Here is a 17015-nt window from a genome sequence, read left to right on the forward strand (position 1 = left end):
TCCTGCAGTGCCAGACGTGTCCCCCTGCTTAAACCAGTACATATCCAGGCCCGTTTGAAGTTTGCTAGAGAGCATTTGGATGATCCAGAAGAGGATTGGGAGAAGGTCATATGGTCAGATGAAACCAAAATAGAACTTTTTGGTAAAAACTCAACTTGTCGTGTTTGGAGGAGAAAGAATGCTGAGTTGCATCCGAAGAACACCATACCTACTGTGAAGCATGGGGGTGGAAACATCATGCTTTGGGGCTGTTTTTCTGCAAAGGGACCTGGACGACTGATCCGTGTAAATGAAAGAATGAATGGGGCCATGTATCGTGAGATTTTGAGTGAAAACCTCCTTCCATCAGCAAGGGCATTGAAGATGAAACGTGGCTGGGTCTTTCAACATGACAATGATCCCAAACACACCGCCCGGGCAACAAAGGAGTGGCTTCGTAAGAAGCATTTCAAGGTCCTGGAGTGGCCTAGCCAGTCTCCAGATCTCAACCCCATAGAAAATCTTTGGAGGGAGTTGAAAGTCCGTGTTACCCAGCCCCAAAACATTACTGCTCTAGAGGAGATCTGCATGGAGGAATGGGCCAAAATACCAGCAAAAGTGTGTGAAAACCTTGTGAAGACTTACAGAAAACGTTTGACCTCTGTCATTGCCAACAAAGGGTATATAACAAAGTATTGAGATGACATTTTGTTATTGACCAAATACTTATTTTCCACCATAATTTGCAAATAAATTCTTTAAAAATCCTACAATGTGATTTTCTGGATTTTTGTTTCTCATTTTGTCTCTCATAGTTGAGGTATACCTGTGATGAAAATTACAGGGCTCTCTCATCTTTTTAAATAGGAGAACTTGCACAATTGGTGGCTGACTAAATACTTTTTTTCCCCACTGTATATATGATAATCTTAGCCGGGTCCTGTTTTATTACACAGTATTTGAATGGAAGCTGGATAAACTTTAGCCATGCAAAGGGATAGAGACAAGAATTACAAACAATAAAGTTTGCGCAGTATTTGACAACCACGATGGTATACTGTATATGGTGCAGTTGGACAGTAAAAATTCTTCTCACACTGGCTGACATAAGTCTTGTCCCAAATTTGCATTCTTTTGTGGTTTGGTGTGTGGAAATCATGATTTTCCTTCCACCAAACTTGACTGTTTTCTGTGTGAACCTGGGGTCCATATGGGTTCTAACAGGTCTTCTGCAATATTTGCGGCAATTGGGATGCAGTTCATTTGATGATTCATCAGAAAATTCAATCTTCTGCCACTTTTCCACTGTCCATCCTCTTTGCAAGCTGTGGGCTTGGGCAAATACAACACGCCTTTTTTGTTGTCTCATCTGTCATGCCGGTTTCCTTGCACTAATTCCCCTATGGAGACCACTGCGTGAAATAATTCGACTAACTGTGATTGTGCACATGTGATTTTTTGGTGTCCAGGCCTATTGTCACAGGTGAAGCTCTAATGTGATTGGTTGAATCATGTAAAAATGAGACAAGACTTTTGTCCATGCAAAAACACAGGTCATGGGCTTTACTAAGCTTCTAACATCATGGCACGTTTTGATGGTTCCATTTTGCACCATGTTATTAATGTGAAGTCTCTTGGCATTAAAATGAACCATTATTATTATTATTATTATATGTGCGTATGGGACAAGACTTATGTCAGCAGTGTATAATTTAATTATTAAATTTAGTCCCATTACTTTTGTGCTTGAGAATATAAATAGAGCGTCCGTATCTCTATCTATCCCTATCTAAGGCTTGATTTCAGATCCATGATGCTGGCATTCAGAAGCCAGAATATGTCCAAATAAGTTACTTATCTTGACGTTCACTATGATGAACTTCTAACACACCTCCTACATTAAGTTACAGTAGTTTAGAAATAATGAGGTTAACCAGTAACTGGTTGGGAGGATTAATATGCTCCCACTGCCCCACACCCTTTATTGTGTCAGACAGAGGAGGCCTGTTTGTGGGAGGATCAGTGCAAGCCAAGTTAATATTTGCCTGTGAGTCCATGTGGTGTGGGACGGTGCCTGCAGTAGCCCGCTGTCATTTTGTCTGTTTTGTTGCATCGGTTCGGGAGCAGTTAGTTGACAGCCATGTCGAAAAATTCGGAGCAACGTACATATCTGGTTCTGGAGAACTACATCGGAGGAAAGTTTGTCTCCTGTCAGAGCCACATCGACTCCTATGATCCATCTACTGGAGAGATCTACTGCAAAGTGCCTGACAGCGGCAAGGAGGAGGTGGGACATCCTCACACAGATGTTGTGCATGTTGTGCTTAATCAGCTGTAATCTGATGCAGTGTGCAGAGAAATTAAACTTAAACTTGATATTTTACTGAGGTCAGTTGCCACAGGTGTGTTTTGAGGTTAATAGCCTCTTTTCAGTGTTTTCGGCCTGTTTAGCAACCTTCATAAAATCTTAACATGACATTTGCACAGGGGTTCTGTTGAGCATGCATATTAAACCCCTGTGAAAACTGCAGAAAGTGATCAGGAGTTCTCTGTATAATGTGGCACAGATTTATTGAAATTCTACTTTGAAACATTGTTTTAGGGTTGATGCACCTTTGCTCTTTGCCAAGTCAACAGTCAAGTAATCATTAAACACATTTCAGGAAGGCATAGTATTCTGTGTCTGGCAGTGGTGTGTTACATCAAGATACACACAGGTCATCCAAAAAAACATGACATGTTGTCTTTTCGTCTCATGAGTCCCCACACATAGTGAGCCTGTCTCTGCTTGGGTAGAGAAAATCACCTGCTAAACCTGTTGCCTGCAGGTGGAGGCAGCAGTGGCAGCAGCTAAGCAGGCCTTCCCTGAGTGGTCAGCTCGAAGCCCAGAGCAGCGAGCACAAGTCCTCAACAAGCTGGCCGACCTGATTGAAGCCAATCTGGAGGAGTTTGCCCAAGCTGAGTCCAGAGACCAAGGTGTATTACACTGTTTTGTTTGTCAGCTAATCACTCAGGTAGTCAATAAGTGGTTATCACCTGTATGTTCAAATTATTTGGCACTAAAATCCAACTCATTATGCCCTGCGAGGTGTTTGTTTTATGGGATTGTTTGTCCTGGGCTTGGAGCCAGAGAAAACTGGGTCATCACTTTAAAATCAAACATGCATGAATGCTTCACAACATTTATGTTTCTCTCTGCACCAGAATATAAATTGTAAATATGCTAAATGGACACTTTGATTAAATATGGAAAGCTGGAACACTGCCCAGATTATTTTCGGAGCAGTTTGACCCTGTGAGTGCAAAATGGGCAAATGTTTAGGGGGTCATGCCTATAAGCCTTCTTTAACAGGATTATGTGAGGGCTGATTGGTAAATATGTCACCTTATTTCTTAATCAATGCACTCAGAAGTTTGCCCTCAGGTGAATCAAACAGTTGATCAAAAGGACGTTTTTTTTTTGTGAAATTACAGGTAAAACTGTGATATTTGCACGCACTTTGGACATCCCCCGCTCTGTATACAACTTCCGCTTCTTTGCATCATCTGTGCTGCATCACACCACCGAATGCAGCCAGATGGACCACATGGGCTGCCTGAACTACACCGTCCGCTGCCCAGTGGGAGTGGGTGAGGGCTCAGCGTTGTTTGCTTGTAAATGTCCAGTTTGTGTTCTCTATGTGTGTGTTTTTACAAGCTGTTTATGTGTAGCTGGCTTGATCAGTCCCTGGAACCTCCCCTTGTACCTGCTCACCTGGAAGATTGCACCTGCAATCGCTACAGGCAACACAGTGGTGGCCAAACCCAGTGAGATGACCTCTGTGACCGCCTGGATGATGTGCAAGTTGATGCAACAAGCTGGTAGGACTGCAGCGCTCACAATGCAGCGATGATTTACACAGACACACACCTAATGTTGATGTTCTCATAGGTGTGCCTCCAGGTGTGGTCAACGTCGTTTTTGGCACTGGTCCGAAAGCAGGTGACGCCCTTGTCGGCCATCCAGACGTCCCTCTGATCTCCTTCACCGGCTCCACGGCAACAGCCCAACGCATCACTGAGCGGAGCGCCCCTTACTGTAAGAAAGTCTCAATGGAGCTGGGAGGTAAAAACCCAGCCATTATTTTTGCTGATGCTGACCTGGACCAGTGCATTGAGACCACTGTGCGCTCCAGCTTTTCCAATCAGGTGAGACTTGTTTAAAAAATAGACTTTGTGGCAGTTGTAGAGGCTGTTTACTGAACACAGCATTCACACTTCAGCTCCTTTTCAACTCCTTTTTTTAACATCCTCCATGGATGAATTTCAACACTGATGTCACAATTTTGTTTTTATATTTACTTATTGCATGCTCTTAGGTGGTTACAGGGCTATATTACCCATCATGCAGGGTGTGCACCTATGGTCGAGCTTTAGACTTTTTCAAGTTTGTTGGTTATGAGCAATTAAAATGTTCCTATGATGTGAGCTTTGTTTGGAAATACACACATCCTGAGTCCATTTATAGATTCTTCTAACCTTTGTATTAAAAACCATTATAGTTTAAGGTCAACCTGCCAGTTAAAAAGTAGTACATGGGTTGCTTTAGTTAAGATTTTTAGTCATTATATTTATTATATAATATTATTGACCTGTTTAGGGTCTCAGCTGTAGATAGCTGGGTTAGGGGATAGGCCTGCAATGCAGGACAAAGTGGGTTCAGATGATAGGTGGATATAATATTATTATTATACTTCTAAACTAAAATGTCAGCCAATGCTTGATTTCCTCATCAGATTGTGATTCAAGGTACTTTTTGTATTTCGTTTTGTTGCTGAATCTTTTAACATTCTAACACACTGATGTCCAAAATGTGTTTAAAACTCCCTACAGACCTTTTATTGTTATTATTTATGCCAACAAATGAAGGTTATTTTCTGTGTGTAGAACATCTTAGTTATGGCCGAGGTGTAGTGACATAGTATGTCCACATGGGGGAGATCATAGCTCACATTATGTCCTAAGACCCTTTTCTCCTTTCTTTCTTTTCCTTAGGGAGAAGTCTGCTTGTGCACAAGCAGGATCTATGTAGAGAGAAGTATTTACCCTGAGTTCCTGAAAAGATTTGTGGCTGCAGCTAAAAAGTGGAAGACAGGTCCGCCCTCTGACCCCAGCAGCAACAATGGAGCTCTCATTAGTAAAGAACACCTGGAGAAGGTGCTGGCATAATGAATAATAATGTCATTATTTACAATGATTCATTTTTCTTATGAAACATTTTTGTTCCAGGTTCGCAGCTTTGTAGCTCTTGCCAAATCAGAAGGTGGCATTATCCACTGCGGTGAGGGTGTCGACCAGTTGGATCTGCCTGAAAAACACAAATCTGGCTACTTCATGCCGGCGACTGTCATCTCAGGCATATCTGACAGCTCCCGCGTCATGCAGGAGGAGATCTTTGGCCCCGTCACATGCGTCAACCCCTTTGACACCGAGGATGAAGCTGTTTCCAAGGGCAACGGCGTGCGATACGGTCTGGCGGCTACCGTGTGGTCTCGGGACGTAGGAAAGGTCCACAGGTTGGCAAAGCGGTTACAAGCAGGTCTGGTGTGGACCAACTGCTGGCTGGTGAGGGATCTGAACCTGCCGTTTGGCGGTATGAAGAACTCTGGTGTGGGAAGGGAGGGAGGGAAGGATTCCTATCACTTCTTCACAGAGGTGAAGAGCATCACTATCAAACACTGAGGGAGGTCTTAAACTCTTCACAATCCTCTCAGATTACTGCAGCCTCTTGTTAACTCAGATTTACAGATCACAAAAGTCTAGTCTAAAAAGTAGACACTATAAATCATGTAACACACTGAACACTTTGTACCATCATAGCCGAATGAGAAAAGGTGCAACCAGATAAGGCACTAGCTTAGTCACTGCAGAACAGAGTACACTTTGTGAATTTAGGAGCAGAAATTTAATCCAACACGCATTAAACATTCATGCTGCGGGTACGTGCCTTATACACTCAACAAAAATATAAACGCAACACTTTTGTTTTTGCTCCCATGTTTCATGAGATGGACTTGAAGATCTAAACTTCATTCCAGATACACAATATTACCATTCCTCTCAAACATTGTTCACAAATCTGTCTAAATGTGTGATAGTGAGCACTTCTGCTTTGCTGAGATAATCCATCCCACCTCACAGGTGTGCCACATCAAGATGCTGATCTGACATCATGATTAGTGCACAGGTGTACCTCAAACTGCCCACAATAAAAGGCCACCCTGAAATGTGCAGTTTTGTCTCACAGCAAAATGCCACAGATGCCACAAGCATTGAGGGAGTGTGCAATTGGCATGCTGACAGCAGGAATGTCAACCAGATCTGTTGCTCGTGCATTGAATGTTCATTTCTCCACCATAAGCCGTCTCCAAAGGCGTTTCAGAGAATATGGCGGTACATCCAACCGGCCTCACAACCGCAGACCATGAGTAACCACACCAGCCCACCACCTCCACATCCAGCAGGTTCACCTCCGAGATCGTCTGAGACCAGCCACTCAGACAGCTGCTGAAACAATTGGTTTGCATAACCAAACAATTTCTGCACAAACTGTCAGAAACCGTCTCAGGGAAGCTCAACTGCATGCTCGTCGTCCTCATCGGGGTCTTAACCTGACTCCAGATCGTCGCCGTAACAGACTTGAGTGGGCAAATGCTCACATTCGATGGCGTCTAGCACGTTGGAGAGGTGTTCTCTTCACGGATTAATCTCGGTTTGCATTGTTCAGGGCAGATGGCAGACAGCGTGTGTGGCGTCGTGTGGGTGAGCGCTTTGCTGATGTCAATGTTGTGGATCGAGTGGCCCATGGTGGTGGTGGGGTCATGGTATGGGCAGGCATCTGTTATGGACGAAGAACACAGGTGCATTTTATTGATGGCATTTTGAATGCACAGAGATACCGTGATGAGATCCTGAGACCCATTGTTGTGCCATACATCCATGAACATCACCTCATGTTTCAGCAAGATAATGCAAGACCCCATGTTGCAAGGATCTGTACACAATTCTTGGAAGCTGAAAATGTCCCAGTTCTTGCATGGCCAGCATACTCACCGGACATGTCACCCATTGAACATGTTTGGGATGTGCTTGACCGGCGTATACGACAGCGTGCACCAGTTCCCACTAATATCCAGCAACTTCGCACAGCCATTGAAGAGGAGTGGACCAACATTCCACAGGCCACAATAGACAATCTGATAAACTCTATGCGAAGAAGATGTGTTGCACTGCATGAGGCAAATGGTGGTCACACCAGATACTGACTGGTTCCGAGTCCCCAGACCGCCAATAAAGCAGAAACAAAATGCACATTTCAGGGTGGCCTTTTATTGTGGGCAGTTTGAGGTACACCTGTGCACTAATCATGATGTCAGATCAGCATCTTGATGTGGCACACCTGTGAGGTGGGATGGATTATCTCAGCAAAGCAGAAGTGCTCACTATCACACATTTAGACAGATTTGTGAACAATGTTTGAGAGGAATGGTAATATTGTGTATCTGGAATGAAGTTTAGATCTTCAAGTCCATCTCATGAAACATGGGAGCAAAAACAAAAGTGTTGCGTTTATATTTTTGTTGAGTGTAGTTTAAGAAGGCTTAAAGTTATGAGGCCTGCAGTACATACAGTTTGCATGTGTGTCAGGATAACCCATCAGACAGACACATTCAGGAAGTGTTCAACTGTTTTGTAATGCAACTGTTGCCCTAGATTAAAACACCTTATCGAAACTCAGTGTGTTTTTATGTCAGTTATGTCACCGTCGTCAGTAGAATGCACCGACTCTTGATAGCATCTGCACACAGTGTCGTTAAAAGATAGAAACATGTTGCATTCTGATGAGTGATACAAAAAGGTGATTCTGCTGACAGATAAACAGTCGTTTTTTACCTCGTCATTGTGGATAACATGTGGTCAAAGTCTGCTGTGTTTTTTGCTTCATGCGCGCCTTATAGTATGTACTCAGAGCTCTGTTTCACATTGACATGTTTTTTTGTCTGACCTGCTGACAGAAAACAAAATGTTTGAAGAAAGAAGTGAAGTGTTCGACTTAGTGTCTGGAGACAAAATGTCCATACTGAACAGTGAAAGTGTTGTCTAAAAGTGCTAACCTCATAATAAGTGATTAAAGTTAAAAGCATCATCCAAATAGCATCTGTAAATATGTTCCAAGTTCTGTTTAATAGAGGAAATTTTAACAAATTTTTACCACAGTATTTCAATTATGTGTATAATATATTCAATTATTTTTTTCATACAAACCAAACACTACCAGGTTCAGTAATCAGCCCCCTTAAGAACTGTCCTCTTGTTTAACCACAGTACAAATCACTGTTATGCAAAAATACTATGTAGTCTATGTTTTAACTGAGTGATGCTGTATGCATTGGATTTACACTTAAAAGTGAGGATTAGTATCTTGCAGCAAACTCACAGTATAACAAGTAACATTTAGCCTTAGCACTTGTAAACGTCATGGCAAAAGTGAAAGAAATAAGTTTAGACTGGGCAGGAGAAGTACATACAGGTTTATGAAAGTGTTTCTAGAACTGGTGAGAGAGGTATTATCAAAATGTTCAAAGAGAGTCAAAGAAGGAGAAAATTTTGGAAGGTTCGGGAAAGGAATCTAGTAAGAGGTGTGCCTAAAGAGCCAAGAACAGACACCTTTAACCAGACTGTAGTATGCTAGGGACAACTGAGAGACAGATTACACACACTGGAAGTGTGTCTTTTGGTCAGATGAAAGAACACTCTTGCTCTTTGGGCACAGAGATGTTGTCTTTATTTGGAGAAAGAAAGGAGAAGAGTTTTACACAAAGAACATGGTCCCACAGTCAAGCACAGCAGTAGCAGTATAATGCTGTGAGGATGCTGCTGTCAGGGTGAAAGGAATCATGAAAAAAGAAGACTATCTAAATGTCTTAGAAGAAAATTTAGCGCCGTCGGCAGCAAATTGTTTTCTCTTCCTACATGACAAAAACCTGAATCATATGCGTCTTCTCATAAAGAACTACCTCCAGGTTAGTAACGGGCATGCTCAAAGCCCTGACTTTAATCCGATAAAGATTTCTAGGGTTGTTCATGAGATGTACCTCAAACTAAAATATCTTTAGAAAACAGAACCTAACTTTCTCCTTAACTGTATTTAATCACATTTTTCTTGTTCTCCTTGGTCATCATGACTCCATGTGGAATGTGGGATGTGACCGACATCATGCATGCAGATGAGAACGTGTTGCACTTGGGCCGGTTCACTGCTAAAGTAGGAAAGGAGGGTGCACGGGGAGGGGTGCCCCATCCGTTAACAGAGAATGTAAAATCACGTCCCCTGGTGAGCTCTATGTGACATTTACCACTGAGCCACAGTGTGTGTGTGTGTCCCACCCTCTGTGTTTTGGCTAGGGAAGGGGCATTGTGCTATGTCATGCTGTGTACACACACACACATGCACACACACACTTCTTCCTAGAACATTGCGTGTGATGAAATGGATACCACCCAAAAGTCAGGTTGAAGGTCCAAAGCGACGTGTTTTGTTGCAGCAGCACACACACACACACACACACACACACACACACACACACAAGTCAGCATTTATTTCATTTTCCTCCATTTCCGTCCTGTTTCTGGATTTATCTTTCATCTCCCAGTTTCATTGAGAAGGGAAGGCCTCGCAGAAGCAGGGCTCGCCCTGCTGGTACGTGACTGAGGACACTGCCCATGGCTCCGGCCAAACCAATAAGCTTTCAACGTGGGCACGAGGGAAAAACGATAATAGCGCATCCTTCTATTTTATATCCACACAGAGACGTGACTATCTAGCCTGACAGAATATATAAACAATCTGTTTTCATGCTGGCTGCAGGGATGTGATAGACCTCCTGCAGAGCGTCTTCTCACTGATATGAATGTGGAATCGTAGCCAACTACCAACAACCGTTTTCTTGCTTTTTCTGGCTCCAAATAATGAGAAATGTTATCTTTTTTTCTGTGTTTTTTAATTATAAATCTGCACAAAGGAACATTTTCTATTTGGTTTGTGTATAAGAGAGAATAAAGTTGAGAGCATTGGAGTCCTGAGTTGACCTGGACTCATTATATATTTCCTCGTGTCCCAGATTTTGCAGCATTGTTTACATCTGTTACATAAACCCATCCAGTGTGACATCTAAAATTCACCAAATTAACTAAGAAAAAAAGGGAGACCAAATCAGTATTCAGTGGTTTCCAGCCCCCATGTCTTTTTTCATTGCTCTCTTGTCTGTATCTTTTTGAAAGCTTCCCTTTTTTCCCTCCTTTTGAGTGTCATGTGTCACACACAGCAAGCTTTCTCACCACCAGCCTCTCCTCTCAGCACTCCTCAGTCTCACAAGGCCTTCTGTCACATTTGAGGGAATTTTCCACAGTGGGTCAGCCTAGGTTTTTTTTCTTTTTTTGTGGTAGATAAGCCCTGAGATGAAGCTGAGTCCTGAGAAAATGCTGCAGTTCAAGCAGGTTAAGCAAACTCAGCCAGCAAACTCCAAGTGTGTCTGCAGGGAGGGAGGGAGGGAGGGAGGGAGGGAGGGAGAGTGTTACTTGGCTACAGAAGGCCAAATGTTTGCAGCTGCATGTCAGTCTCAGTGAGGTGCAATACAGTCAGCAGTCTGGAAATGCAATGGAAACAAACATACATACTTGAAACTGACATAAGAAAGGAAATGTGTCCTTCATTTGACTGAAGAAGAACTTGGATAAATGCTCACTGCACCCCTGCAATTTGTTTTTTTTTTAAACAAAATCATGCACTATTTAGACCGACACTGATTGTTTTTTCTTGAGTTTATGCCACACTTGGCAGGTTTGGATATTAAAACATTCTCCGATGCTCTGTGCTCTGCAGCCTAATCAACACTCCCTGACAGTCTCTGTTGAATTCCAAATACATTTTCATCTAAACTAACCAAGGACAAGATGCAACCCTAAAAATCCCATAATTTGTAAACAGGGAATGATCAGTGTATGCAAACAAGAGGGCTAAACATGAAGCAGTGAGGAGGTGAAGTGGCCATATGTACATATGTTAAGATAATCACTGCACACTGCAATGTTTTCTTTCTATTTCTAGTTGCAATGTTTTAAACACTCCCACACTGACCTTAACCAACTCCTGAGAAAAACTGAGAACAACTGAGAAAATCTGATGTTTAAAAAAGTATTCTATATAATTTTGGTTTTTGCTGAAACTGCTGAAATGATTGGAAACAATGGTTCAGACTCAAATTGTCTGAACACAATGAACTAAAAAAAGGCCAAACACAAGGTCAGGTGATGCTCGGCAGCTTTAAAAATAGACACAGGAACTTCATTACCTCTCTCAACAATGCACTTTAAATGCATGAGTTTTATTTTTTTGCATAATTCATCTATAACATTTGTCAGAACTACGAATTGATCAAATTATGTGTTAATCCTAATTATACATGGATTACAGCTTCATGCTTTGCACCATCTATCTAAGAGAGAGTCCTCCTCTGGGCTGATGTCCATGATAAACTTTTTCCTTATTATGTAAATCCATTACAGGAATTTTTCCACTGAGTTTCCTCAGAGAGATGCTTCTTACACACTAGTAAAAAAAAGAATCAGTTATTTTTAGCACAACCATGATCCCTTTTCCAGATTTGATAACAACACTGGCAGGTTTGGAAGTGTGTGTGAGTGTGTGTGAGTGTGTGTGTGTGTGTGTGTGTGCCACAGACTCATGGGAATGTGAGTTGGAAGTAGGGCAGGACTTCTTATGCTACAAACCCTTTTTGCTGTTGTGTGTGATGCTCCGTGTTGTGCAGAATCACACCAGCACGGACACACAATGTAAAAAGAAAGAAATGCTTCAGATTGGTGGAACATGTTTAATATGCTCATCCTGTCCTGTGCTAAATGTCACCTTGCTGAGGCTGTTTCCATTAGACAGGTTTGCAGTGTGTAACCAGGGCAGACATGAGAGGACACAGAATGTTTAGGTCAAACAAAGCAGAGGAAAAAAAGGGGAAATCAGGTCAGCACGGAGATGTTAGATTCTCAGGTGTTTACTGAATAAAAAAGCACGGAATACAAGAGTCTACAAAGGAATTTACGTAGAAAGGTATTTGAGCCTGAGGACAAAAATTACAACCTTAATTGTTCCGGCTGTCAGCATCAACATGTTTATCAGTCTTTGCTGAAGATCCAGAGGTCATCTGAGGTCAACATGTCTGCCTCTATCAGTTACCTAACAGCTCTCAACACGACACGGAACTAAAGTTGTTGTCACTTTTGTAGGCCATCATTCAACTACAGGGCAGCTCTGTGTGTGTGTGTGTGTGTGCTCAGTGTGGGATGATCTATCCTAAATTACTCACATCCACTTCTGACATGATGAATGTCTAGTACATAATCCCACACATTGTGCTCCTCTGTGTTGTTGTGAGTAACATGTTGTTGTACATGTTGTCATGTTTTCATGGTTCTGATTACTGTGTACGACCTTTTAGATTCCTCTGACGCCTCATGAAGTTGATGTTTTCAAACCTTTTGGTACATTATTAGATGTATTTTCCAGGTATTTACAGAGTTGAGCTGAATCATTGTAGACTGTGCGAATGTGGCTATTTCCTGTAAGTCTGCATTGCTTGATTATGATTCAGATATTATCCTCCTGGTAAATGAATGTAATCAGCTGTTATCACTCCATAGTCTTAACACTAGTGCGGGCCTCCCTATCAAGAGGCCCAGTAGGTGGATTATCACTGATTAATGATAAATGAGGTGCCTTGCTGAACCGATCTGTGACCCTGAATTTGGTTTCCTAACAATACTTGGTTAGGTTTAAACAGATTACAGCTGAATTTAGTCCAGTATGCACTGATTCACACAACTAAGAGGTTGTGTCTCTTTACTGTTATTACTCATCACCATAGATGATAACTCGGCCTGCTTGGAGTAAAAAAAGAAGCAGATTTGTGACGGTAATGTCTGCTGACAGTCATGAAGGCATCCAAATCCCATGATTATTGGTATTATTTGTAAAAGCCGCCATATAAATGTAACCTGACACTTGATTAAGGCAACGATTTTGAAATTCCATTCTGTCCATTTTCCTTTGACATTTAAAGACACATATTTAACAGACTGGCGTTAAGTCAGATTATATGGCCCCTGACAACCAATATTTATGTTTGCAGCTCATGCATCCTAATGATCTTAATCTGTGCTTTTTTTTTGGATTGGACAGCAATCCCGACATTTTTTTTACAGATTATTATTCAATCAGGTTGCTACTTTTGATGATGTAACAAGGATTTAGTGGTATGAATTTTAAGTCACAAGCTAATCCATTTTTATATAATACAGGAAACAGAGGAGACCTCCCCTACATCCATCCTGACCTGACAAGACAGTCTCGCACATTCTCCGGCTGAGCTGCTTCTCTGCATACTGATGACTGTATGAGCCCAAATTCTCTTCTTGAAAAATGCACCTCATGGCATTAACCAAGCTTGATTTCATGTTCTTCACAGAGGAGAAAGGATGACACCAAAATCCTCCCCCTGAACAGTGAAATAACGAAGCCAGCATGTCAGGGTGGAACTCTGTGCCGCGCCTGTCGCCTCCAGCATGGCTGCTTTCACAAAGGCCATCAGAGCTCCGCGGAGACTGCACAGAGCCGAGGCCTGTCTGTCGCTGCGTGGGTGGATCCGTGTGTGCGGAGAGATGGAGAGAACGAGAGAGAGAGAGAGAGAGAGAGAGAGAGAGAGAGAGCGAGCTGCTAACTTTATGCTGACTGGTCACTTCCAGGCTGTCCAGGAGCAGATGGCACAGTTTGGCCTATGATTCATCAGGCCATTCTCCAGGTGAGCAGGTCTGAGCTCATACACAAACACACAAAATATGCACCCAGGGGTAAAGAAAAGCTCACAGTTACAGTTTTATTTTTAATACCTGCTGAAGAACTTTTTTCACAGTCGTGTTTTTTTTTTAATCTATAAAGTATTACTCCCACTGTTCAGGATAGTCTACTCTAGTCCATCACTTCTTTCTGCTTATGGAAGCTCCTGTCTATCCTATCAGATCGTGCCTTAATCTAAATCAGCCAATCTGCATATCCCTGCAGTCAAATGTTCAATGCTCTCCTCTCTGCTGATGTCAGTTATATTCTTAATGTGCTTGCTGCAGCCCTCCTCCACCCCAGTCCCACCAGCCTTCATCCGCACCCAGGCCAAGCTCACTATAGTCTCCACATCAGACTGTTGGTGCACTGGGTCCTACTCACCACCATTATTAACAGTGTCTAGACCCTGGGTTAGGCTTTCATATTAAGTCTCTTCTAATGGAAAGGCCTTTATAGTACATGCTTACATAAGAAACTGACAGTCCTAATGAAAGAGAAAATCAACAATTATTTCAATTAATTTACATCCATTAGCGCTAAGCTACAGCTGCATAGAAACAAATTATAACTCAGTCTGTTCCTGCTGTAAGCAGCTATGAGCCTGCGTTATTCAGCTCTTCTACTGTGCATGTTTGGAACAGGAGCTCTGGGAAGACTTGAAATTAGGAATGCATGATAGTATTTGGTAGCAGATGTTGTCTTTAAAGTTGACACTGTGCACCCAGTGGAGCCATCCAAAAGTGATGTGGGTTACTGTGCAAAAGGGCCGTTTGTCTGCAGGTTATTCAACACCACAAGTGTAATAAGTTAATTTTACCACAGGACAGGCTTAATAGTTTCTGTAATTAGGTGAACAAAATGTGACTATACCAAAAAATTAATAAAAAAAAAAAAGCTGTATGCATGAATAGATGAATACATATTTGGCACTATACCCATCTGTCTCTATCTTCTGTTTTTTGAGCGCTTCCTGACATTTTATTGGTCAGCTGGTGACACACCACCTCTGGGAACACACACAAAAAGATCAAACAACTCACACACAGCAGAGTGTCTGACCCTTCCTGGCACATGACAGAAAAGGCGCCATGTGGCCGCTCTGTCTGTTTACACTTGTTTCCCGTCCATGACCGACAGTTTAACCAGAGCTCCGTCTGACAACGTTGATCCCACTTTGTGACACGGGGACATAAACATATGTAGCCATGTTCCTCACGTACCTCCAGCTATAGGCTCATGTAGCAGGTTCATTGTGTATTTATTGACCTAGTCATTGATCCCTGTGCATACATTTAAATATATAGGCCATGGCTGTTTTATAACACACCTCATATTTACCTATCAAATTAGCATGAGGTCAATTCAACTGGTCTGTGAACTTAGATTCAGTCCAGTAATATTATTTCAAAAGTGCATTGACCTTCAAAGGATTCAGTGACACACACGCACACACACTCCTTGCTGTCAGCTTGTACAAGCTTTTCACGACAATAGCTCCTTGTCTCGGTGCGTTTCCTGACTCAGCGCGCAGAGAAAGGGAAACTTTCCGGGGATTCTTTTGCTGCATTATCCTTGTCCATGAAACACACACACACACACACACACCCATCTGCAACTGAACACTCCCAGGGGACAATCACATGATTTTGGTTTTATTATTATTATTATTTTTTTTTTCACTAATTACTCATACACCGTCACAGCTGTGACTGCTTTTTAGTCGAACAATGAGCCCATGCACCATTCATGGCTGGAATCTAATTTCCGATACGATCAAAGTTAGTTTTCCTTTTACGTAAAGCATCCCACCAGACACTCCTCTCATAGGAAGGCCATGACACACTGGAACAATAGTAGCTCAGTGTATGAGTTTTTAATGTGTTCGCTCAGTTTTCCTTTATTCCCCCAAAGACTTAAGTGAATAAATTTAACTTCATTGAGACAGTTTCAAAAAAATGTTGCCAAAATGTTATCTTTGACTCCCATCTGTCCATCTATGGTGTGGTATAATCTTCAGTTTATACAGTCAACAACGTCTCTGAGTTTGTTGTTTATCAAAAAAAAGCTGATGGATTTTTTTATTTGTTTTTTTAAATTGTTTTTCTGCCAAACTGCATTACATTAATCTTGTTTTATTAAACATATCTATACCGATCTATATCTACCCTTAGTTAATCGGACCATTTGGCATTAAAGTGTGTGTGTGTGTGTGTATTGCATAACACACTGTTTGAGGAGTGCTTGAAAAGGAAGCTGAGTGCTTTTCCTCGGGTGCTGACAGTCGTGCCACTGAAACCAAACTATGGGATTAAATAAAGAGAAAAAAGAGAGATGATCTAAGAGAGACACGCTAACAAAGAGGGTTGTGTAGATGCACAGCAGGGTCTCACAACACCCGTAGGCCAGCAACACAAACAGGCCCATTGGGATGCTGTGCTCAGGATACCAGGAGACAGTGAAGAGAGGAAGAAAGAGGAAGAGAAAGACCTGAGAGCAGAGAGGACAGCAAGATGATTAACAGGAAGTGTAGTCGGCATAAGTGGTTCCACATTAATATCAGTTTCAACGGATATTAAAAATTTGTTTACAGTCATGATTCTGCAGTTCGGAGGAGCGAACTAGCATTATTAGTGGTATAATTCAGAGACATTTTCACAGCTAGTCAAAATGAAACTTTTATGTCATTTTAACACTAATGATGGGTATGGATGCATCACAATTATAAGATGCGGAGCAATGGGCCACTTCATTCTTTATTGTTTGAGTTATTTGAGTTTCCACTTTGCTCAGCTGCTCTTACCCGATAATATAAAGCTGTTACATCACACCCTTAACCTGTGCTATGAGGTTTTTTTCAGCATCAAAACATGTTTTCCCAACCAGGAATTTCAATCAATTGACCTTTTCCTCTCCAGCTAACCCGTGATCCCGTCACACCAAACAGACTGCTCGACAACAAATACTTCCACATGCTTTGACTGATGCTCGAGCATTAAAGTGCTGCTGTGTTTTTGTGATAAAGGTTTGAGGAAAGGTCTGTGATTTGATCTCAGTCCAGATGTACACAGTTTTCAGCTGATGTGTCTTT

The 17015-nt window shown here is 42.0% G+C and overlaps 1 protein-coding gene across 1 annotated transcript; it reads left to right on the forward strand.

Annotated features, from left to right (window-relative positions):
- Nucleotides 1-1992: 1992 nt before the first annotated feature.
- On the forward strand, nt 1993-6087 carry aldh8a1 (aldehyde dehydrogenase 8 family, member A1). Its single transcript, XM_028398168.1, has 7 exons — nt 1993-2266; nt 2808-2955; nt 3454-3609; nt 3691-3840; nt 3911-4167; nt 5014-5175; nt 5248-6087. The coding sequence occupies exons 1-7, from the start codon at nt 2120-2122 to the stop codon at nt 5698-5700; spliced, it is 1473 nt and encodes a 490-aa protein (XP_028253969.1). The 5' UTR covers nt 1993-2119; the 3' UTR covers nt 5701-6087.
- Nucleotides 6088-17015: the final 10928 nt, after the last annotated feature.

Source organism: Parambassis ranga, chromosome 24 (assembly GCF_900634625.1).
Source record: "Parambassis ranga chromosome 24, fParRan2.1, whole genome shotgun sequence".
Classification (NCBI taxonomy): domain Eukaryota; kingdom Metazoa; phylum Chordata; class Actinopteri; family Ambassidae; genus Parambassis; species Parambassis ranga.